This window comes from Phocoena phocoena, chromosome 9 (assembly GCF_963924675.1).
Source record: "Phocoena phocoena chromosome 9, mPhoPho1.1, whole genome shotgun sequence".
In the NCBI taxonomy this organism is placed as follows: Eukaryota; Metazoa; Chordata; class Mammalia; order Artiodactyla; family Phocoenidae; genus Phocoena; species Phocoena phocoena.
In genome coordinates, this window is record NC_089227.1 from 69,698,504 (window position 1) to 69,724,886 (window position 26,383).

The following is a 26,383-nucleotide window of genomic DNA, read 5'->3' on the forward strand; positions in this document are numbered from 1 at the left end:
GCCCGCGTACCACAAAAAATAAAATAAAATAAAAATTACCTTAAAACCTTTACATGGTTTATCTCCTTTGGAATAAAGCACAACAGACTATACAGCAGCTTGACCTCCAACTGAAACAGTAGGGAAGGGGGCAGGGCACAACCTTTAAAAGAATGACATAGCCATAGGACATGACAAAAACTGGTTAGAACCAACTAGGTCCAAGATGGCGGAAGATTTGACTTCCAGTGGACCTTGAGCCTCATTATATGCTCATTGTAATACATCAGCGGGCTAAATGACACACCCACAGGTGCCATGACAGTTCTGAGGACAACCATAAAAGGTCAAAAAGTGGGCCATGGCCCAATTCCTGGAAATCTCCACCCCTTCCCCAAAATAACTGGAATAATTCTCCCACTAATTGGCCTTTGAAATTACCCAGTCCATAAAAACTAACCACCCCATATTTCGGGGCCTCTCGCCTTCTGAGATGACCCACACTCTTTCTGTGGAGTATGTTTCTCTCTAAGTAAATTCACTTCTTACCTATCATTTTGTCTCTCACTGAATTCTTTCTGCAAGGAGACATCAAGAACCTGAGCTTCTTTAAGTCCTGAGACCAGGTGTGTGATCTCAGCTAAAAGACCATGGGTTCAGGTCCCAATCTGGGTTCCGGCTGGGTTGAAGTCCCAATCTGAGTTGCATGATTTTACCACCACACTCCCCCAACTCTGCACCCTAGCCTGCTTCCATTTCCTCAAATGCAGGGACATGTCCAGTTTTGCTCACCATTAAATAGGCCTACGTGGTGCCTGATATATAGTTGGTACTTAAATATTTGTTAAATGAAATAATAGAACAGAGTAGGTCCTCTCCTCCCACTTATTTTCTATTAGTGTCTTCTATCTTCTTGTTCATTTCTTTGATATGTACATCAGCTACCTTGAGCCAGTATCCTGTGTTTTCCCATCCTGAGTCTCCTCAGGTCTCACCTTCCGGCGGTGGGGAGGGACCTGTAATTTGATGGCTGCAACATTCTTTGTTTACTGACATGGCAGCCAACATTTTTCACTCACACCCCCCAACCTTACAAGTCTAGTAGCTGAAACTGAAATGCCAAGTATTTACTCAACCAATCATGAGCACCAGCTGGAAGCTATTGACTCAAAAAAGCAGGCACAGAAAGCTATGCTCCCTGGGTAACTGCAGGAATGCAGCAAGGTAAGCTCCTGGGGCAGTAGTGAGAGTGGTGATGGTGGCTGTGAAATGGTTAATGTGTGTGGAAGGCACAGAACAGGCAAGACTAAAAGAAAGTAACAGGGCTATTAAAGCCTATTTGCTAAAACAAATAATACTATGTGTTATATCCCTACTATGTGACAAGATTGTATTACTTGTTTTATATAAATTGTTTTTAAACCTATCTTCAACACAGCAAAATGTGTGGATTAAGAAATAAGTCCTGAGGAAATTTGCCCAAGATGTCATAGTATTTAATGGTGGAAACCTATCTGGATATAAAGTCATTGGGCAGTAGTTGGAATAATGTATCCCTTACACAAATTAAGAAACTGCTGGAGTACCACTTCTCTTGTGGAGTTGAAAGATATCAATTAGCTAAGTCTTCCTTTTTAGTATGTAGTAAAGGTAATGATGGTTTACAAACTTATTTTATTGGCAATGAGAGAGAGGTGGGGATTGGATGTCACAGAGACATGGTGAGAAAGGATCTGAGATTAAGATACAAGAAATCTAAATGGGTAGGAGTAAGCAAGCGGGGGGAGGGGGGAAGTTACTTAGTATTGATCTAAGCTATATTTTATACAAACCAATTCAGACTTTTCTGAAGTATAAATTGAGCTATATCCTGATTCTGAGAATACATTAAGTAATAAACAATATAAAACAGACCTAGACCTTCTCCCCTCCCCTGAAAAAAAATTCATAAACTAAGTATTGGCAGTGAAGCTGTGTCATCTCGCTTGCATTCTATAAAGTAAAATGAATTCATCTGCAAATATTTATTGATCACCTGTTTGTGCAAGGCACTTTTCTCAGCTGAAGATACAGAATAGGATGGAAGAGGGCCTTGCCCATATGTATAGACAAACAAGGAAAAGGATAAACTTCAGATAGAGTGATGCAGAGACTACTTTAGATTATGTGGACTGGGGAGATCCTCCTGAGGAGGTGACATGCAAGCTAAGATCTGATTAGCAAAAATCAGCTAGCCGTGCAAATCCAATATAAGAGGGAGAAATTCTAGGCAGAGGGACTAGCTGTTGCAAAGGTGAGCACAGGCTTGGTTCTCCCTTGCCCCACCCCCAGGGGGTTAACATTGAAGGTGAAGGAGAGAGTGTAGGAGGTTGAATTGGGAGAGGCAGGGAGGGGCATAATTTATATTTGGTACTTCCATGATGAGAGATACCCATATTTAATTGCATCTAGATTGGTTATGAACAGTGTGCCATAATCACATGAACAGATTTCATTGATATGTATCACCAAATGCAGCATGCCAGAATATACTATTCTTCAATTTTAAAGTTTTTCTTGCTTCATATTAATGCAAATGTATTTCTTTTTTTTTCTTAAGTTACATTGTTAGCTCTGAAGAGCACAACAGACACCTATTCCTTACAGTACCTAGTCTAGTGTAATAGTGTAGTAATGAAGCCTCAAATGATGAATCAAGCAGGACTAAGGAGATGGTTTGTGACATTCTAACTCCCATTCTATAGCTCATTCCAATTGGCATCGTTCTCCAGGCCACTGGGGTCCCTCCTACCTTGATAATACTTCTGGTCACACAAGATCCAGAACTTTTCCTATCAAAATGTTATCTTGACTTTTAAATTCCCAGGTCTCTATTTTTCCACAGTAACCTGCACTCTGGTACTTTAATCTGTGATAATATTTCAATGGGGTTGAAAAACATAAAAGCTCCTTTTCACAGTCAAGCCATTAGACCCTCTGTCTCAGGTCTCTTTCCTAAGCATCTTTCTACTTGCAGGCAGGCTCCAGGGATTTAGCCTGCTTACCTCTCTTCTTGCCAGCAATCATGCATCTACTTTACTTCTAGGCCTGGCTTTGCGAGTGTTTTCTCTTAGATTCCTAGTGAAAAGGCCTGTGGCGATTTAAAAACTATAATTGTTTCTGGATGACTTTATCTTTCCTACATACTTTAGCCTGTCTCAGCAAACCCTCTCCAAACAGGGGATATGTTACAGGACAAGAGTTTGAGGGAGAACTAAATTAATACTGGCCATGGCCATGTTTGTATTCTTTTTCCTTGGTAGAAGGTAATGGGAATAGCTAGAGTGGCATTAGTTAACTCCAGGAAAGATTTGTAGGTCTAGGGAATAAATGTAAATGACTTACATGTGGATTCCATAATAGCCTCATGTAGACTGTATCTGTGACAAGAAATCATATTCTTCTAGATATCTGATTCCCCCCACACCAGCTCAAAGGTATATGGAAAGAATGTTATTAGGAGATCACTGATTTACTTCGTTGTGTCTGCCTTCAATAGATAAGACATACAAGCAATAAAAATGCATGTACATTCTCCTGGCTATTCTCTGTAAAGAGGTACAAATAGGCCCAGTGCCAGGAAATGCTACCAGGCATTGTTTTGTCTTTTGAGTAATGCTTCCTACTACTTTTATCATTTACGTAGGTATTCCAATCCAACAATATTAACAAATTTATGTTTTACAATCTTATTGACAAATTAAGAAACAATCCTGCAGTCAACGCCTATGACCTAATTTTTTGTATTTTCCTGTAAGTTAAAAAACATAGGTACCATCTTTGGTACTACTGATGGGGCCAATCTTAGAAACTGTTAAAATCTATAGTGCAAAACAGTTATCAATATATTCAATTACTAAAGACAAGCAGTGACATGAATAACAAGTGCTTTATATTATTGCAAAAAGTGGAATTGAGCAAAGGTGTTCTGTTTAAAAATAAAATTCACCGTTGAACACTGCTTATGTAGACTCAAAGTTACCACTCAGTAGTGCCATCTGTAACAAATTCTTATCTGAAAAATACATACTAAACTACCGAGCTCATTCTGAAACAAATTTGGGATAAAACATACATTCAAACTTGAGTTTAAAATAAATTAAGAGATTCCAATTATTAAGGTTTGAATATCTCTAAGACAAAATAGGGTTTAGAAAACCTAATACTTCTCTCCTTTTATAACATTTAGAGGTCTTAATTTGTTAGCTATTGTAGCATGCTTGTTTATTGGGTACTATGTAATATAGGCCACCACTAATAATTTTGGGGAGCTTTGTGTTCAGTTGATCATGGACATGAATTTTTTATTGTGAACTATCATGCAAGTTACTGCAAATCAAGTTTTTGGAACGAATAAAAAAACTATAATACAAACATTCTTTGTAATAAACGTTTGTATTGTTTTTTGGGACTAGTAATTTAGAGGTATTTGGTTTTCACCTTTGCTGTCTAACAATTTCCAACACCAAGAAGGAGCCAGATCTTAAGTCTATATTCTACTTACCTAGTATGTGGACTCTTGAAGACGAATACCATTGCAGCACTGTGCTCAAAAAGTGTGGGGAAATGGAGCAAAAGCTCAATTCCATTTTTTCCTTGCCTTTAACGATTAGAATTTTCAGTTTGCACTTTTCTGGAGGGATGAACAATATATCCCTCTTATCTACAATGTGTTTGTGATTTGCTAAACAGTTTTTGTTGTGTTTTAAAATTTTTTTGTCTCTTTTTGTTCTATTTAGGAAACAAATTAAGGAAGTTAAGCAGGAGCAAAGGTATAGGATCAGTAGGCAATCATTCCTAAATACATATGTTAACTCCATGTAGAATGCTTGTCGTCTTCATTAGATCGTAAGTTCCAATGAAAGCAGGGGACTGAGAACACACCAAGCCCTGCTGTTTCCCCAGCATATTGCACTTGGTAGAATTCAAATATCTGTTTAATGAATAAAGAACCCTTTCACATTATGAGAAAGCCATCTGCTGCCCTAAAATAACTGATATACTTAGGTAAATTATCTTGGATGTAATTAACTTTCAAGAAAAGCAGGGTATGATATAGTTGACATATAATGAACTATAATTTGTTGTTTGTTGTCCTTGTTCGTCGGTAAATAGCATGATAATGGATAAGTCACTTGAGCTCTCTGGATCTCAGTGAATGAATTTATGAAATTAAGGGACTGGACTAGATGAAACCAGATAGAAAATTCTAAGTCATTTAAGTTTTAAATTGCTTCCCAATTCTGAAATCACTTAGTGAGATTAGGTCAAGACCACAAAACTTTCAGTTCGTAAATAACAGACAAGGAATATTAGAAAATTTAAAATTTTTAATAAATGTGCTTTGTTCACAAAATGTGAAAAAATACAACAAACACAAACATACATTTTCAGGTAAGCCACCTCCCACCACTTGGCAACTACCATATAAACCACTTGATCTAGTCATAATCCTGAAGAAACCAAGCAAATGATCATTTGTTTTTGAAACATCAAATTATTTTGGAGAATACTGTTGTGAATGTGACAGGACGCCCCTTAACTTCTTCATATCCAAACAAAATCATTCTCAAGAGTACCCATACAGTATTAAAGGCTCTAATAACTTCTTGTGTCATTACATATATAATCTGGCACCAAGCCACATGACTGCTTATATTTTAACATTTATATGTTGAATTGGCTTTGGTGGAATACGTATTAGTTTAAATCCTGCGCCAACCTAATTTTGAAGATGAATTTACAGTAGTAACAAATGAGATTTATAAATCCAAACAAATTTATACTAAGTGAGAGTATAGGTTTTTATAAAGAGATTTTTCTTTAAAGTACTACTTAAAATACATCATGCACACTTTGGAGCATAAGCAGAATCAACATCTGTAAACAATCAGAAGAATTTATAGCACCAACATTTTAGCTGTAACACATGGGCTAACTCCAAGGTCATATATCAATACTTACACCAGCCTCTCAAAAGCACTGTTTTCATTTACTTTCAAAGCGCTTTTGTTTGGTATGTTGCTTTTCTTTGCCTTTAAGATAGCATTTAGCCAAATCACAGAAAACGGACCGTATGGTAAAGGAGGTACTAACAACACACATTTTTCTATGTTACCCTGAACACAGTGTTTTTTTTCTTCTTTTGGGCGAGTTATAAGACTTGACCTGTAGTTCTTAATTGGAAAGAAAGTCCTAATTATTCCTTATTATTAAGTAATCTTATGCTATTGAAAGTAAACGAAAAACTTCAAGTTACTTCTGGCATATTTGAGCAACCAATATTTATTGCATTTACTCAACTGACTTTTAGGTTAATTACAGTCTTGTTACTTTCATTAATTTAGAATGTGAAATTTAATTTGAAATATTGGGTATACACACTCAACCATTTATATCTTAAAGGGTAAATTTTTTATTTCTAAATAAAGTTTGACATTCAGAGTTAACTACAGCAATTCACAATAAGCACAAAAACACTTTTATCAGAGTAAAGAAGTTCAGTTTATGAATTTAGGATCAACTATTGAAAATGCAAATTTCCTTTAAAAACGCACACACACAACATTAACCATGAAATCTGAAACTGTGATATTTCAGTGCAAAAACCTCAGTATGAGGTAATTTTAATGTAATAACCACTTGAAAAAAAATCCACACAGTGGCACTCTTAAAAATGATAGTTTACATGACAATTGCTGGCTGACAAGACAATGTGGACTAAATGTTCTTAGCCATTTAAACTAATCTTGTCTTGTTGGACATATATTTCTCCTTAATCATTTGCTTCTGATTCAGAAACACAGAAAGGCATTTATCAATGTGGAAAGGGAAAATTCCCACAGCCAACTAATGGTTTATATATTCAAAGAAAAATTTCTGCTAGGATTTAGATAGAAATTAGAATACCGAAACGTCAAAACCATTTTATGAGATTACCAGCAGAGGGTTAATTTAAAATTTTTCTATATAATTCCAGACTTGTAGTGCAGCACCTCCTAATGGAAAGGTGAGGACCCTATTAAGGTTGGTCTAGGTAGAACATAAGCTCTCTTACAAGTGCAAACCCTTTCACAAATGTGTTTCGGGTCAGTATTGAGTATTATATTGTTCCTTGCTTAAATAGAAAATTTTGTAAATGAAACCTAAATGTAAAAAAGTAAAAGTGAATTCTCACCGTTAAATATACTTTACACCAAGGCCCAAATCAACAAGAAAGATATGAAAACTCTATTTTGGCAATGGTGTTTACTGTACTATGCTAATCAAATTAGAATACATACTTTGGGGGAAATATCTCCCCAATGTCTGATGCTGCCAAATGAGCAAGCAAGAAAGAATAAGAATTATCAATTCCAAGAAGTTTGGGGAATGTTCAATCATCAGACAAAACTGAGCCAAAATGGCTTTCTATAACAGGTAACAATTTAGTTAGAAAAAAGAATAAGTGCATCACAAAACTACTAAACCAATCTATCTCTGTCACATTTAACTTGTGAGTCATCAAAGTGCAATCTACAGCTTTCTACATATCTTAGTTTCTCATTGCAATGGTTTAAAGTCAACACTGAAAAGATGAAAATAAGAAAAATACATAGCAAATTATGCTTCATTTTTCACAATAGCACTAAAGAGAAAAAGGTACCTTTCTATAATATCTTAGTGCTAAATGCTAAAATAACAGTGGTTTCTGCTATGACAGGAGTCACTCTGCATGAAACTTTAAGCTTTCTATATAAGAATAAATTTTAAAATCCAGAAGTAGAAAAAAATAGCAAACTCTGTAAACCTTTGCATTTCTTCTATGCAAAGCAGGTTTTAAGTACTGAGTTCATGTTAGTATTTCTGATTAGTGTAAGCAATTAAGTTTAGGAGTCTGGACTGAAAGGGCCTTTTGCTTTTATATTAACTTAAAAGTAATATGGGATCTTCTAGCTCATAGAAAGGAATAGAGCTGGATTGACTTTCTCCAGAATCTGAGTCGTATGGAGCTTCAGGGAGCTCTGTGAAACCATATGCTAGCTGTTCATCTTCTATATCTGATCGAACGTAGCAGGAAGGGTTAGAATATTCCTCATCTTCTATACTGTTGAAATCTTGAGGAATATATAACATCCCTGGGTAGTTCCTACTAACCAAGTCACTTGTGGTTTTTAGGGAGGTTTTTCTAAATGCCATCAGATGCATATGTGAAAATTTTGAATACTTGAAACGTTTAAAGCCCAGGGACTCTATAGCAATCTTCCAGCTTTTCATCATCATAGCGTGACGGTTCTGATGGGAGGAATCAGGTGTGATGATAAGCAATAAACCATTTAACACTAACAGTTCATGGGCTTTCTTGCAGCAAATCCATCGCTGGTAAGGTGATGGAAAATAGGAAAGAAGGAGAGAGAAAACAACCACATGGAAAAGTTCTCCAGGAAGAGAATCAATAGGGTTTTTTAGCTGCTTCAAAAAGGCATCTATAGCATCCTGTGCAAGCTGGAGTGGTTGCTGAAGCTGCAAATTCAGGAAGTCACATTTATACACACTCTGCAGAAAGGGAAAAACAAGGCATGTTAAGAATTTTAAGATTACCTCCACCTAATTACATACATTTTAAACCAAGCTATTTCATAGCATTTCTATATAATTCAAGCTTTAATTATGTACCTTTCCCTTATAAATATTCCACTTGCACAGACTTATTCAACCAAAACTTTTACTCAGAAAAATCTCAGAGTAATTAAGCCCAAAGAATTTCTAGTCATTATTAAAAAAAAATATTTCTGAGTAACAATTAATTAAGAATTAGAAATAATGTTTAAGTATATATTTTTTAAAAATAATACGGGTTTATTTGAAATTTTATTTGGGTAAGAGCCTACAGGGATGATTTATTTCTAAACTTAGTCATATTTATATTCACTTAAACATTTATAGTTACCAAAAAACAGGTTTACATAAAAATAACTTGAAACAAGAAATACCATGAAATAAAGATGAATCAAAGAAGTCAAAGAGGATAATGAAAGAGTTATAAATGTGTAAAAACAAAATACCAGAACTTTTAAGGTCATGAAAAACATCTTTTCAACCATTAACTTTAACCATCTCAAAAGTAATTTTAATAATATATTGATTCTATTAAAAAGCTGATCTCCGGCTTGAAACAAACTATGTATTAAATTTAATTAACTGAGTCAAATGACCATGAGATACACTACAAGTAAAGAAATAAACAACACTGTATCATTTGCTGAATATTAAAACTCTATGGAGACCCTCTGCCTCTGCCCTGAAGGGGCTGGATGGGCGAGTTTGGCGCGATGGCTCAATCCTGGGCGGCGGCGGCGGCGGCTGGAGGCGGCAGCGCGTCCTCCTCCCTGTCCCGGCACCGGCGATGACCGGAGCGAGTGGCCGCGGCCCCCGATGAGACTGCTCGCGGGCTGGCTGTCTGAGCCCGGCGTCCGTGTGTCTGGCGCGGAGGATGTGGACCCTGCGGAGCCCGCTCACCCGCTCCCTGTACGTGAACATGACGAGCGGACCGGGGTGGGCTGGCGGCAGCCGAAGGCAGCAGGAAGAACCACCAGTGGTTTGTGTGCAACAGAGAGAAACTATGCGAATCACTCCAGGCTGTCTTTGCTCAGTTACCTTGATCAAGGAACACAGACCTAAACAACAGCACTGAGAAATCGGGCTGGCTATTTATCCAATTATATCACTGTTTTGTGTCATCTGTTTTTAGCCAGTTTATGTCTAGAACATCTATCAATGGGTTGCTAGGAAGAGGCTCAATGTTTGTGTTTTCACCAGATCAGTTTCAGAGACTGCTTAAAATTAATCCAGACTGGAAAACCCACAGATTTCTTGATTTAGTTGCTGGAGATGGAGAAGTCACAAAAATCATGAGCCCTCATTTTGAAGAAATTTATGCCACTGAGCTGTCTGAAACTATAATATGGCAGCCTCAGAAGAAGAAATACAGAGTGCTTGGTAAAAATGAATGGCAGAATACAGGGTTCCAGTATGATATCATCAGCTGCTTGAATTTGCTGGACTGCTGTGATCAACCCCTGACTTTGTTAAAAGATATCAGAAGCGTCTTGGAGCCAACTAGAGGCAGGGTCATCCTTGGTCTGGTCTTACCTTTTCATCCCTATGTGGAAAACATAGATGGCAAGTGGGATAAACCATCAGAAATTTTGAAAATCAAGGGATAGAACTGGGAAGAACAAGTGAATAGTCTGCCTGAAGTTTTCAGAAAAGCTGGTTTTGTTATCGAAGCTTTCACCAGACTGCCATACCTGTGTGAAGGTGACATGTATAAAGACTACTACATTCTGGATGACGCTGTCTTTGTTCTCAAACCAGTATAAACATGTGGAGGTTGAAGTCTTCAGAGTCCACCCCAAGAATGTATGCTCCGGAAGAGGGTCTGTGTTCTCAATTTTGTGAAGGGAGGACATTTGGGGGCTGCCATTCTAAATATCATGCAGGAATTTTAAAAGCCAAAATACGAATTATTTCTTTGTAGTGTGTAAAAAATGTTTTTGAAAAACAAAACCCCAACTCTTTGAGGACTTTTATTAACTCTTTACTCAGTAATGCAGGTCACACTCCGATTATGGGAGATATATGTATTTTTTTGAATTTTTGAATTTTATTTATTTTTTATACAGCAGGTTCTTATTAGTTATCCATTTTATACATATTAGTGTATATATGTCAATCCCAATCTCCCAATTCATCACAGCACTCCCCGCCCCCGGCCACTTTCCCCCCTTGGTGTCCACATGTTTGTTCTCTACATCTGTGTCTCTATTTCTGCCCTGCAAACCGGTTCACCTGGAAGATATTTTTTTTATACTTAATTGCAGGAGGGACTCATTCTCAGGCAAAGCAACAGTCATGACTTCACATGGAACCAATAAATATGGATTGTCTTTAATAAAATGAAGACTGGCAATAAAGCTGTCCATCCAGTTGCAAATACTGGTTACAGGATATAGCCACTGATACTCTTTTACGTTTAGAAATTCTATCATTATTCAAAAAATGTTTTTAATCATGCTAATAAACTTTTTTGGAGATGGAAAAAAAAACCAAAACTCTGTGGAAATAATCCAGAATAAGAAAGCAGTTTTAAAATTAGATAAAAATTAGTTACCCTTATATACAACAATAGTTAATTAATTATCAAAGATATGAACTAATACCTTAGTCCCTCAATTCTGTTAGTGTGTAGACAAGCTGGTCACATAAGCATCTGGACTATCTATTAGGAAATGCGACACAAAGTTCTACTACGTGGAACTACGCGGAAAAAGATTTTCTTCCTTTTGCTCCTTTTGGGGCAGGGGGATAGCTTTATTGAAGTATAACTGGTGTACAACCTGAAGTATAACTGACACACAAACATTTAAAGTGCACACTTTGGTAAGTTTTAACATTTATACACTCATGAAACCACTACTACAATCAAATTAATGAATAGATCCAACACCTGCCAAAGTTTTCCTGTGCCCCTTATATAATCCCTTCCTTGTACCCTCCCTGTTCTTCCCCTGCCACTAGGCAATCGTTGATGTGACTTCTATCTCTATAGATCAATGGGTATTTTCTAGAATTTTATGTAAGTGGAATAATACAGAATAATGTACTATTTTCATACAGCACAATTATTTTCAGATTAATCCATTTTTTTGCTTGTATTGATAGTTTATTCCTTTTTAATTGCTGAGGTAGGCTACTATATTAAGATATACCACACTTCGTTTATCCATATACCTTTCATAGATAACTTGGTTGTTTCTAGTTTTTGGCTATTACAACTAGAGCTGCTATGAGCATTCCTGTTTGTCTTTGAATGAACATGTTTCATTTGTCTTGGGCAAATACTGAGGAAAGGGGTGGCTGGATCATACAGTTCGTGCATGTTTAACTTTTAAAGAAACTTCAAAACTATTTTCAAAAGCACTTATACTGAGTTTTACATTTCTACCAGGAGTTTATTGCAGTTCCAGTTCCTCCAAATCCTCATCAACACTTGGAATGGCCAGGCTTTTAAATTTTAATCATAGTCACAGGTGTGTAGTAGTATATTGAAGTTTTAATTTGGATTTTCCTAATGAGTAGTAATGTTTACCTGAGTATCTTCTTTGGTGAAGTGTTTGTTCAATTTTTTTGCATAGTGAAAAATGATTGGGTCGTTTTAAATGTTAAAAACCTATTTTCTTTTTTTTTTAAATGAATTTATTTTATTTAATTAATTAATTTATTTTTGGCTGCGTTGGGTCTTCGTTTCTGCGCGAGGACTTTCTCTAGTTGCGGCGAGCGGGGGCCACCCCTCATCGCGGTGCACGGGCCTCTCACTGCTGTGGCCTCTCCCGCTGCGGAGCACAGGCTCCGGACACGCAGGCCCAGCAGCCATGGCCCCGCGGGCCCAGTCGCTCCGCGGATGTGGGATCCTCCCGGACCAGGGCTCGAACCCGCGTCCCCTGCATCGGCAGGCAGACTCCCAACCACTGCGCCACCGGGGAAGCCCCAAAAACCTATTTTCTTATTGAATTTTGAAAGTTCTTTATTCTTCATTCAAGTCCTTAATCTGATATATAACTTGAAAATATTTCTCTCAGATTATGGCTTGTCTTTTCATTCTTTTAACAATGTCTTCTTTTTTAATTGAAATATGGTTAATTTATAATATTAGTTTCAGGTGTATAGCCCAGTGATTCAGTATTTTTAGAGATTATACTCCATTAAAGTTATTATGAAATGGCTATATTCCAGAGTGCTGTACAATATATCCTTGTTGCTTATCAATTTTATACACAGTAGTTTGTACCTATTAATCACATACTCCTATCTTGCCCTTCTTCCCTTCCCTCTTCCCCACTGGTAACACTAGTTTGTTTTCTATATCTGTGAGTCTGTTTCTGTTTTACTATACATTCATTTGTTTTATCTTTTAGATTCCACACATAAGTGATATCATATAGTATTTATCTTTGTCTGACTTATTTTACTAAGCATAATATTCTCTAGTTCCAACCATGTTTTTGCAAATGGCAGAAATTTCATTCTTTTTTATGGCAGAGTAAGGTTCCATTGTGTGTGTATGTATGTGTATATACCTGTATGTATATATATGTGTATGTATTTTCTTTATCCATCCGTTGATGACACTTAGGTTGCTTTCTTATCTCAGCTATTGTAAATAACGCTGCTATGAAAACAAGGGTGCATTTATCTTTTTGAATTACTGTTTTCATTTTCTTCTAATATATACCCAGGAGTAAAACTGCTGGATCATATGGTTATCTATTTTTAGTTTATTGAAGAACCTCTATATTATTTTCCTTAGTAGCTGCACCAATTTACATTCCCACCAACAGTGTACAAGGGTTCCCTTTTCTCCACATCTTCTCCAACATTTGTTATTTGCAGACTTTGAGGACAGCCATTCTGAGGTATAAGGTGATATCTCTTTGTTGTTTTGATTTGCATTTCTCTAAATTAGCAGTGTTGAGCATCTTTTCATGTTCCTATTAGCCATCTGTATGTCTTCTTTGGAAAAATGTCTATTCATGTGTTCAGCCCATTTTTTGACTGGGTTGTTTGTTCTGTTGATATTGAATTGTATGAGTTGTTATTATATTTTGATATTAACCCCTTGTCAGTCATATCATTTGCAAATATTTCCACCCATTCTGTGGGTTGTCTTTTTGTATTGTCGATGGCTTCCTTAGCTGTGCAAAAGATTTTAAGTTTAATTAGGTCCCATTTGTTTATTACTGCTTTTATTTCTTTTGTCCTAGGAGACAGATCTGAAAAAATATTGTTACAATTTATGTCAGAGTGTTCTGCCTATGTTCTCTTCCAGGAGCTTTATGGTATCATGTCTTATGTTTAAGTCTTTAAGCCATTTTGAGTTTATTTTTGTGCATGGTGTGAGGGCATGTTCTAACTTCATTGGCTTACATTCAGCTGTCCAATCTTACCAGCACCACTTGCTGAAGAGACTGTCTTTTGCCCACTTTATATTCTTGTCTCCTTTGTCATAGATTAATTGACCATAGGTGTGTGGGTTTATTTCTGGGCTCTCTATTTTGTTCCGTTGATCTATGTGTCTGTTTTTGTGCCAGTACCATGCTGTTTTGAATACTGCAGCTTTGTAGTATAGTCTAAAGCCAGGGAGCGTGATATCTCCAGTTTTGTTTTTGTTTCTTTTTTCAAGACTGCTTTGGCAACTTGGGGTCTTTTGTGATTCTATATGAATTTTAGGATTAATTGTTTTAATTCTGTGAAAAATGTCATGGGTATTTTGATATGGATTGCATTAAATCTGTAGTTTGCTTTGGGTAGTATGGCCCTTTTAACAACCTTAATTCTTCCAATACAAGAGCACAGGATATACTTCCAAGTTTATGTGTCATCTTCACTTTCCTTCATCAATTTTTTATAGTTTTCAAAGTATAGGTCTTTCACCTCCTTGGTTGAGTATATTCCTAGGTATTTTATTCCTTTTGATGTGATTTTTAAATGGGACTTTTTTTTTTTTACTTTCACTTTCCAATAGTTCATTACTAGTGTATGGAAAAGCATAAGATTTCTGTATATTAACCTTATATCCTGCAACTTTACTAAATTCATGTATTAGTTCTAATAGTTTTTTGGTGGAGACTTCAGAGTTTTCTATATAAACTATCATGTCATCTGCAAGTAATGACAGTTTTACTTCTTCCCTTTCAACTTGGATGCATTTTATTTCCTTTTCTTGCCTGACTGCTGTGGCTAGGACTTCCACTACTATGATAAATAGAAGTGTGAGAGCGGGCGTCCTTGTTTAGTTACTGAATTTAGAGGAAAGGCTTTTAGCTATTCACAGTTGAGTATGAAGTTAGCTGTGGGTTTGTCATAAGTGGTCTTTATTATGTTGAGAAATGTTCCCTCTATACCAACTATGATGACAGTTTTTATCACGAATGGATGTTAAATTTTGTTAGATGCTTTTTGTGTCTATTGAGATGATCATGTGACTTTTATCCTTTTGTTAATGTGGTGTATCACATTAATTTGCAAATATTGAAACATCTTTGCATCCCTGGACTATATCCCACTTGATGATAGTGTATGATCTTTTTAATGTATTGTTGTTGGATTTGGTTAGTTAATATTTTGTTGAGGATTTTTGCATTTATTTTCATCAAAGATATTGGCCTGCAATTTTCTTTTTTGTAGTGTCTTTGCTGTTTTTGGTATCAAGGTAGTGGTGGCTTGTAGAATGAATTTCAGAGTGTTCTGTCCTTTTCAATATTATGGACTAGTTTGAAGAGGAAAGGTATTAGCTCTTCTTTGTATGTTTGGCAGAATTCCTCTGTGAAGCTATCCAGTCCTGGACTTTTGTTTGCTGGGCGTTCTTTTAAATTACAAATTCAGTTAAACTACCAGTGATCAGTCTGTTCAAATTGTGTTTATTCTTGATTCAGTCTTGGCAGGTTGTATGTTTCTAGAAATTTATCCATTTCTTCTAGATTGTCCAATTTGTTGGCATATAACTGTTCATAGTATTATTATTATTTTTTTTGGTATCTCTGTGGTATCAGTTGTTATTTCTCTTTCGTTTCTTATTTTGTTAATTTGGGTTCTCTTTTTTTCTTGGGTGACCCTAGCTAAAAGTTTATCAATTTTGTTTGTCTTCTCAAAAACCAGCTCTTAGTTTCATTGATCTTTTCCATTATTTTTGGCGGTCTCTATTTTATTTATTTCCTCTCTGATCTTTATTATTTCCTTCCTCCTGCTGACTTTGGGCTTTGTTCTTCCTTTTCTAATTCCTTTAGGTGGTCCACGATTAGGTTGTTTGAGATTTTTTTTCTTGAGGAAGGCCTGTATTGTGATAAACTTCCCTCTTAGAATTGCTTTTGCATCCAACAGATTTTGGGAAGTTGTGTTTCAGTTTCCATTTGTCTTGAGGTATTTTCTGATTTCCTCTTAGATTTCTTAATTGAACCATTGTTTTTTTTAGTAGCATGTTGTTTTAGTCTCCCTGTTTGTTCTTTTCCCATTTTTCTTCCTGTAACTGATTTCTAGTGTCATACTGTTGTGGCTGGAAAAAATGCTTGATAGAATTTCTATTCTCTTAAATTTGTTGAGACTCGTTTTGTGGCCTAGCATGTGATCGATCCTAGAGAACATTACACATGCACTTGAAAAGAATGTGTATTTTGCTGTTTTGTGATGGAATGTCCTGTAGATATCTATTAAGTCCAACTGGTCCATTCTGTCATTTAAGACCACTGTTACCTTATTTTTTTCCTATCTGGGTGATCTGTCCATTGATGTCAGTAAGGTGTTAAATTCCCCTACTATTATTGTATTCTTGTCAATTTCTCCCTTTATGTCTGTTAGTTATTTGCTTTATATATTTAGGTGCCCTTCTGTTGGATGTATATATGTCAATGAGTGTAAAACTTCTTATAGTGATCCCTTTATCATTATATGCCTTTCTTTGTCTTTTGTTATACACTCTGTTAAATTCTATTTTGTCTAATATGAGTATTGCTACCCCCACTTTCTTGTCATTGTATGAAATATCTTTTCCATCCCCTCACTTTCATTCTGTGTGTATCTTTAGCTCTGAAGTGAGTCTCTTATAGGTAGCATATAGATGGGTCTTGTTTTTTAGGCCAATCAACCACTCTATGTCTTTTGATAGGAACATTTAGTGTATTGGCATTAAACTGATTATTGATAGGTATGTACTTATTGCCATTTTATTACTTGTTTTCTGGCTGTTTTTGTAGCTTTGTTCTTTTCTTCTTTTGTTTCTTCCCTTGTGGTTTGATGAACTTTCTTTAGTAGTAAGCTTGTGTTCCTTTCTTTTTAATTTTTGTCTATCTATTTTAAGTTTTTTTATTTGTGGTTACCACAGTGTTCATATGTATTGACCTATAATATAAATACTTATTTTGAACTTACAGTCATTTAAGTTCAAACACATTCTAAAAGATCTACATTTTTAATTCCCCTCCTATTTGTGTTTTGACGTCATATTTTACATCTGCATGATTCTCCCTTAACTGTTTATTGCAGTTACAGTTGCTTTCACAATTGATTCTCTGTCTTTACTATATATGTCCCTTTCCTAATGGGATCTTCCCTTTCCTGTAGATCCTTACTTCTTTCCACTTAGAGAAGAGCCTTTAACATTTCTTTTAGGGTAGGCTTAGTACTGATAAACTATTTTTTGCTTGTCTGGGAAGTTCTTTATCTCGCTTTCTATTCTTTTTCTTTTCTTTTTAAAAAATTTTTAATACAGCAGGTTCTTATCCCTTTCTATTCTAAATAATCGTTTTGCTGGGTATCCTAGTTTGCAGGTTTCCCCTTTCAGCATTTTGAATATATCATGCCACCCCCTTCTGGCCTGCAAAATTTCTGCAGAGAAATCAGCTGATGGCCTTACAGGAATTCCCTTGTATATGACTCTTTGTTTTTCTCTTGCTGTCTTTAAATTTGCCATTTCTATTATGCTATGTCTTGATATGGGTCTGTTTGGGTTCATCTTTTTGGGACCCTCTGTGCTTCCTGTACCTAGATATGAGTTTTTTCTCTTTCAAGTTTGGGAAGTTTCCAGCCATAATTTTCTCAAATACATTTTTGATCCTCTTCTCTCTTCTCCCTCTGGGACCCGTTTAGCCCTATTTGTGGACTCTCTGTTATATTTCATTGATAATCTTGACACTAATACCACACTGTTTTCATTACTATAACTTTAAAATAAATTTTGAAACTCTCCAACACTATCCTTTTAAAAAGTTGTTATTCTAGGACCTTTGGATTTCCACACAAATTTTAGAATACATTTTTCAATTTCTACAAAAAAACCTGCTAGAATTTTTATCAGGATTGCACTGTATCTATAGATCAATTTTGGGAAAATTGATGTGTTAAAGATTTTGAGTTTTTCCACCAATAAATACAGTATATATCTCTACTCATTTAGGTCTTCTTTACTTTCTCTTGATAATTTATAGTTTTCAATATACAGGTTTGCCATATATTTGTCAGCTTTATATTTCATATAAATATATGTTCATATATTAAATACTTCATATTTCTGATGCTATTATAAATGGTACTATTTTTAATTTCTAGTTGATTGTGGCTAGTATATATGAATTGATTTTTATATGTTAATCTTATATCCTGCAACCTTGTTAAACTCACTTACTGGCTCTAGTAGCTTCTCTGTAGATTCCACAGAATAATGTAATAGATGATCAATGTCATCTGTGAACAAAGACAGTTTTACGTCTTATCTTCCAATCTGGATGCCTATCATTGCTTTTTCTTGCTTTCCTGCACTGGTAAAAACCTCTAGAGAATGCTGAATAGAGATGGTGAGAGTAACCTTATCTTGTTCTTTTTTCAGTTTTTATTGGAAAAACATTTTTCTTTCACTGTTAAGTATGATGTTAGCTGTAGGTTTCTTTTTTAGTGTATTACTGTGATGAAAAGAATAAGTGGAGTTTTTTTATGGCATATGTAATTTTATTTTTAACCATTTTTAAACTGAAGTATAGTTAATTTACAATGTTGTGTTAGTTTCAGGTGTACAGCAAAGTGATTCATTTATATATATATTCTTCAGATTCTTTTCCATTATAGATTATTGCAAGATACTGAGTAGAGTTCCTTGTGCTATACGGTAGGTCTTCGTTGTTTATCTATTTTCTATATAGTAATGTGTATATGTTAATCCCAAACTCCTAACTTATCTCGCCACCAAACCCGTCCCCCACTATCCCATTTGGTAACCATACATTTGTATTCTGTCTGTGAGTCTGTTTCTGTTGTGTAAATAAGTTCACTTGTATCATTATTTTTAAAGATTCTACATATAAGTGATACCATATGCTATTTATCTTTCTCTGTCTGACTTCATTTAATATGATAATCTCTAGGTCTATCCATTTTGCCACAAATGGCATTATTTCATTCTTTGTTATGGCTGAGTAATATTTCATTGTGTATATATACCACATCTTCTTTATCCATTCATCTGTTGATGGACAGTTAGGTTGCTTCCATGTCTTGGCTATTGTAAATAGTGCTGCTATGAACACTGAGATGTATGTATCTTTTCAAATTGGAGTATTCTCCAGATATATGCCCAGGAGTGGGATTGCAGGATCATATGCTAACTCTATTTTTAGTTTTTTAAGGAACCTCTACACTGTTCTCCATAGTGGCTGCACCAATTTACATTCCCATCAACAGTGTAAGTGGGTTCCTTTTTCTCCGCACCCTCTCCAATATTTATTATTTGTAGACTTTTTAACGATGGCCATTCTGACTGGTGTGAGGTGATGCCTCACTGTAGTTTTGATTTGCATTTCTCTAATACTTAGTGATACTGATCATCTTTTCATGTGCCTGTTGGCCATTCATATGTCTTCTTTGAAGAAATGTCTATTTAGGTCTCCTGCCCATTTTTGATTGGGTTGTTTTTTTGATAATAAGCTGTATGAGCTGTTTGTATATTTTGGAGATTAATCCCTTATTGGTAGCATTGTTTGCAAATATTTTCTCCCAGTCTGTAGGTTGTGTCTTTTTGTTTTGTTGATGGTTTCCTTTGCTGTGCAGAAGCTTTTAAGTTTAATTAGGTCCCATTTGTTTATTTCTCTTTTTATTTCCATTACTCTAGGAGACGGATCAAAAAACAAATATTGTTGCGATTTATGTCAGAGTGTTCTGCCTGTGTTTTCCTCTAAGTGTTTTATAGTATCTGGTCTTATATTTAGGTCTTTAATCCACTTTGAGTAGATTTTTGTATAGGTGTTATAGATTATTTTTTTTTAACATTAAACCAATCTTATACTCCTAGAATAAATCAAACTTAGCCATGATTTATTATCCCTTTTGAAATACTGTTGGGTTCAATATGCTAGAATTTTGTAGACAACTTTTCTATGTTTATGATGGATATGGTCTATAAGTTGTTGTTGTTGTTGTTCTGTAATGTCTCTGGTTTGGGTATTGGGGTAATGGCCTCATAGAATAAGTTGGGAAGTGAAGCCATTTGAGCCTGGGATTTTCTTTGTGGGAAAGTTTTTAACTGCCAATTCAAATTTCTTTAATACATTTAGGGCTACTGAGGTTATGTATTTCTTCATGAGTGAGCTTTGGCAGTATGTGTCTTCCAAGGAGTTTGACCATTTCACTTAAGTTGTGGAATTTATTGGCATAAAATTTTTTGTAATATTTATTTTCCTTTCTTTTAATATTGGTAAAATATACATGATATCACACCTTTCTCTTTATTTCCTAATCAGTATGGCTAGTGATTTATAAATTTTATTGATCTTCTCAAAGAGGTAGTGTTTGCTTTCATTAGTTTTTCCCTACTATTTTCTGAAGGTTTTCTATTTCATTGATTTCTCCTGTAATCTTTATTATTTTCTTTCTTGTATTTTAGATTTAATGTGGGTTTGTTTTTTTTCCTAGTTGGAAAGTTGGTGTCATTACTTTGAGACCTTTCTTATTTTTCTAATAAAGGTGTTTACTATTGTAAAATTTCCTCTAAGTACTATTTTAGTGATTTTAGTGGCATCCTATGCATATCTTATGTTTTTGATATCATATGTTTTTATTTATCTTCATTTGAAAATATGGTCTAGGGCTTCCCTGGTGGCGCAGTGGTTGAGAGTCCACCTGCCAATGCAGGGGACACAGGTTCGTGCCCCGGTCCGGGAAGATCCCACATGCCACAGAGCGCCTAGGCCCGTGAGCCATGGCCGCTGAGACTGCACGTCCGGAGCCTGTGCTCCGCAACGGGAGAGGCCACAACAGTGAGAGGCCCGCATACTGCAAAAAAAAAAAAAAAGAAGAAAAGAAAATATGGTCTTTCCTTGTGAGTTCTTCTTTGACCAATGTTCTAATTGTTCCATCAATTATTGAGAGAGGGGTAATGAAATCTTCAACTATAATTTTATAAATGTCTATTCGTAATTGCTACCTTATCAGTTTTTGGTTTACGTATTTTGAAGCTCTGTTATTAGATGCATATATACTGAGGATTGTTTTGTACTCTTGATGAATTGACCTTTTTATCATTATGAAATGGCCATCTTTACTGCTGGTAATATTGCTCTGACATCTACTTTGTCTGACTGTAATAGTGCCACAGTGTCTTTCTTTTACACATCCTATTTTGTGTGTTTATAATTGAAGTGCATTTCTTATAGGCAGCATATATTTGAGTTTTGCTTTTTTTAATCCAATCTGACAATTTCCACCTTTTAATTGGGGGTATTTAGGCCATATCTATTTAATGTAATTATTGGTAAACTTAAGTTTAAATGTATGCTCTTGCTATTTATTTTCTATGTTTCCCATCTGTTCATTGTTTCCTTCCCTTTTCTGCCATCTTTTGGATTAAAGAAATTTCTTTGTAATTCTATTTTATCTCCTTTGCTGGCTTATTAGCTGTAACTCTTTATTTTACTGGTTGCTTTAGAATTTATAGTCTACATCTTTAACCTATCATAGTCTACCTTCAAATAGTATTTTACCACTTTATATATATTATAAAAACCTATTACTATATAGTATATTTCCCTTTCTCCCCTCTTGTGCTATTGTTATCATACATTTTATTTTTATATAGATTATAAACTCTACATTACAACTGACTCTTGAACAACACGAGTTTGAACTGCACAGGTCCAATTATACATGGATTTTTCCAAGAAATATACAGTTAGTCCTCTGTATCTGTGGACATGGAACCCAGGGATATGAAGAGCCAACTCTAGGACCTGAGCATCCACAGACTTTGATATCTGTGGTGTGGTGGGCTGTCCTGGAACAATCCCCCTGGGTGCTAAGGGTCAGCTCTACTATTAGTTAGCTTTTATCAAGTTCAGAAAAATTCTGACCATTATTTCTTTCATTCCTTTCTTGGGGGGGCTCCAATTATGCTTACATTTGGCCATTTGAAATTAACTCACTGCTTGCTGATGCTTTTCCATTAAAAAAAAAATCTCAGTTTAATTTTGGGTAGTTTCTATTGCCATGTCCTCAGTTTAACTTTTCTTCTTCAATATCTAATGTACCGTTAATCCCATTTAGTACTTGTTTCATATCATAGATCATAGTATCCGTCTCCAGAAGTTAGATTTGGGTTTTTAAAATTATCTTCCATGTCTCTACTTTACTTTTTGCTCATACAGAATACAGTCATAATGTCCCTATCTTAATGTCCTTGTTTCCGAATTTTAACATCTGTGTCAGTTCACAGTTGGTCTGTGCTGGATGACTGACCTCCTCATTGTGGGTCCTATTTTCTTGCTTCTTTACTTGGCTGATTACTTTTTTATTGGATGCTAGGCATGGTGAACTTTACTTTGCTGCATCCTGGATGACTTGGTATTGCTATAAATATTCTAACTTTGCTCTAGGATGTAGTTAAATTATCTGGAGACAGTTTGATCTTTTTGGTTTTTGTTTCAGGATTTGCTAGGTGGGACTACAGCAGCCTTCAGTCTAAGGCTAATTATTCTCCACTACTGATGCAAGGCTTTTCTGTGAACTCTACCCAGGCTACTGTGATTCTTGAGGTTTCCAGTGTGGCTGGTGGGAACGGGTGCTACTTCCAGCCTGTGTGAGTGTGCTGGGCACTATAACCTCTAGATCTCTGAGGTGGTACTTCCTCCAGTCTCATGTAGTTTTCTCATAGATGTGTACTGATAAGTACTCAGCTGAGTACTCAGGGAGGATTCTTTGCAGACCCCTGGAGTTTTCTCTCTGTGTAGCTCTCATATCTTTGGTACTTTGTCCATGAGCCTTAGCTGTCTTGGTCTCTCAGGACTCTCACCTCTGCTTCTACAACTCAGTACCAGCTGGACTCTGCTTGGGATCCCCTGTTTGTGCCACACGTTGGAAACTCTCTGAAGGCTGTATGCTGGTGCAACCATATGGCTCATCTCATTTGTTTTCCATCTCTTGGGGATCACTGTCCTTCATTACCTGATGTCCAGTGTCTTGTATATTATTTTGAATATTTTGTCCACTTTTTAGTTGCTGCAGGCAGGGGGAAAGTGGATCAGTCTGGTCCTTGTCACTCCATCTCGACTGGAAGTATAAGTTTCTTCCCTTTGTTTTAAAATTAGTTATAGGGTTCTGGAACTATCAAAGTCAGATTCTACTACTGAACTCATGTATAGTAGTTCTTTTGCCTATCTAATGGCTTTACAGTTGAAAATTTATAGCCCTATATATAAATAAGCTTAATATTTTAATATTTGAGCCTTAGGTTTAGATCAAATGGTCATCATGTCTTACCAGTCCTTGAAGGACATCTCTAATGCGTGTCTTGAGGAAGGAAGGGGAGAGAATCCATGTACAAATCCACCTGCACTTTAAAACTATAGCTTCTAATGGCCCAGGAATTCTCTGCAGTGGTAAGCTAAGAACAGCTGTTTTACCGTACAGCAAGTATCTGTCTACCTTTAGGAGATAATAGTAACGCTTTTAGCATTTTCTTATTCGTCAGTGTTAGTCACATAGATTCAATATAGACAGTCAAGCTCATAAAAATTAAAGAATAAATTCATATGAAAGTTGACTCTTCATGCAGGAACTTTTTTCAATAATAACAGCAAACATTTCTTTAGCACTCACTATATAACAGGTGCTTTGTTAGGTGCTTTAAATACTTTTTCTCAAGTAAACACGGCAACAATCTTATAAGGTATAGTCCATTACAAACCCCACTGCACAGACGAGAAAACTGAGGCTCAGAGAGTCAAATCCGAAAGTCAAATCAAGGTTGAAAATAAGATTTCATTCTTTTATTCAACAAGTATTTAATGAGTACTTAGTATGCCAGGCACTCTTCTAGGTACTGGGAATATAGCAGTGGAGGAAAAAAATCTCTGAGCCTGAGTTTATACTCTACCACAATCTCTTTATAGCAATAAAAATTTGTAAAAAAATTTTTGTGTCTGGTACCATATCAGAAGTATAATGGCAAATGTTATAAACTTATGTCATTGAGGGGAAAAAAAATCTAATTTGAAAAGCAGAGGAAACATTCTTTGTAATGTTGTTTAATCTACTAAGTACAAATAGCTGGGATTTAATAAAGTTTTGGCTGTCTCCAAAGCCCTTGCTCTTTCCACTATTCCATAATAGCTCTACATCAGAGTACATTTCAGAAAGAGATGCATTAAAAAATAAAATAAGGAATCTTTGCAACTTACTTAAGTTTCTTGATTGAAATGATAGATGATAAACAGGGAACAAAACAAAATGAAGACAAATATGGTATTGGTCAAATTAATATTAGTTAACTAAATGCTCAAATTTTCACAAAATATACTTTTAGTTTTGAACAGAAATAGTCTCTTATCAACTTGTACACAAGAAATATATTTGCTATTTCAGGAGTGTAAAGACAGTGCTTTCCTTTGTATATATATATGTAAAATATTCATCTCAAAACAAACAGAACTATGCATACCTCTACAGCAGGTACGATGTCTATGCCAACAGTTAGAAATTCTTCAAACTTCAGAAATGGGTTAAAGCAGCTGCCAACATCAAGTAATCTGATCTTTCCTGAGGTTTGTAGCAACCTAAAAATAGATTATTTTCATTATGCTTTTTATAAGATGAAATAAAATATAAGAAAAATTCAAACATTTGAGAATAAAAAAAATCATATAGATTATTGGCTCTCTTTTTGGTCTCATGATCCCTTTACATGTTTAAAAATTACTGAGGGCCTAAAAGAGCTCTTTTGTTTATGCAGGTTCTATCAATAATACCATATTTGAAATTAAAACTGAATGGTTTAAAAACATCAATTCATTTATAAAACAATAACACTATAGTATATGCTAATGTAAATTATACTTTCTAATGAAAATCTAGATTAGAAAGATAGTAAAAATGAGTTACTGTTTTACATTTTTTCAAGTCTCTCTAATGTTGGGCTTAATAGAAGACAGATGGATTCGCATGTCTGCTTTGCATTCAAGCTGTTGCAGCATCACATGCCATGAAGTTTCTAGAAAACTCAACCGTACACTCAAGAGAGGATAAGAGTAGAAAAAGCAAACGATATTTTAGTATTATGATGAAAATAATTTCCTCCCCACAGAGACCCTAGAAGGGTCTCAGATCCCCAGACCACACTTTGAAAACTGTCTTTGTAGATGAAAGAATCCATTCACAAATTAATTCTCAGTAGTCAATATAATGATGTCTTTGGACTTTAATTTGTCTCAATGATTTAAAAGGACCAAAGAGCAAAGCAATGATAGGATAGTATTTCTTAAGTTATGAAAAATTTTATTTTGTTCAGGAGCGTTCCTTGTGTCCAAAAGTAGTTAGGAAAAAAGAAGGTAAACAAAACCGGACATGACCATTAAAGTTAGTCAAATGCAACTATTGATAATACGGATCTACATAGCGGCAAATAAGGATAAAGGAAAACAGTGGATTTTTGTTGGTCTGAAGCCTATAGTCCTAGTGTTCAGACAGTAAAGCAATAATAAAAACCAACTTAAGACATATGCCATTTTATTGATATTAAGACAATTTTGCTGAAAAAAATTATGAGTAGACACTGGAAACATAAAGGAAAGAAATATAGTGAAATAACTGGGTAAAAACAGAATCTTGGTTCTTTAAAGCCTATAGGGCAGAGAAAATCTGCCCAGCTTCTGTTCCTTTTACCTCAGCTAGCATATTGCCATAGTGTCCATTAGAGAGGTGTTAAACTACAGACTGTAGTTAAGCTCCTGGAAAAGGCACTGTAAGTCAAAATAAAATAATATAATCTAAAGTTGATTTTTTTTTTCAGAAAAGGAATGCAATAAATAGGGGTTACATTTTTTACCAAGAGCCTGATGTCCTAACATTTTATAGAAATGACCATAATCACCATTTGATTATAAATAAACTGTATACAGGACCTGTTTAATATAGTACATGGCATTTTATAGTACCATAAAAACAATATGAACCAATTAAAAGATTTTTGTCAACAAAATTTTATTTAAGAACTCATCCAAAGAAGGGGTTATGAGGGTATAAGGAAATAAAAGGAATACCTAGAAACTCCCTCAGCAACAAGAGCTGATCCTAGGGCTCAAAAGGTAATTTTCTGTACTGCAGCCAAATCAGGAAGTAGATTATTATGTAGTTTGGGTGATGTGTATAACAAATAATCATCTGTAAAGTTGAATTAAGTTTAGTGATACTTGAAATATCACAATACACTAGCTCTAAGGAAGAAGGAGGCCAGCGAACTACTGTGGTATAGGTTCCAAGTTGCTAAACAGAGCAAAAGATCCAGTAGATAGGTACCTTG

At 35.3% G+C, this 26,383-nt stretch overlaps 1 protein-coding gene and 1 pseudogene across 1 annotated transcript in view; one reads left to right on the plus strand and one right to left on the minus strand.

Annotated features, from left to right (window-relative positions):
- Positions 1-7,923: 7,923 nt before the first annotated feature.
- The window catches only part of BMT2 (base methyltransferase of 25S rRNA 2 homolog), an 84,209-nt gene continuing 65,749 nt past the window's right edge, over positions 7,924-26,383 (minus strand). Inside the window, exons 4-5 of the mRNA XM_065884335.1 lie at positions 24,527-24,641; positions 7,924-8,553 (exon numbers count right to left, since the gene is read on the minus strand). Of these exons, the coding sequence (XP_065740407.1) occupies positions 7,924-8,553; positions 24,527-24,641 (745 nt within the window). The remainder of the gene's footprint in view (positions 8,554-24,526; positions 24,642-26,383) is intronic.
- LOC136128372 (protein-L-histidine N-pros-methyltransferase pseudogene) lies at positions 9,433-10,379 on the plus strand (annotated as a pseudogene).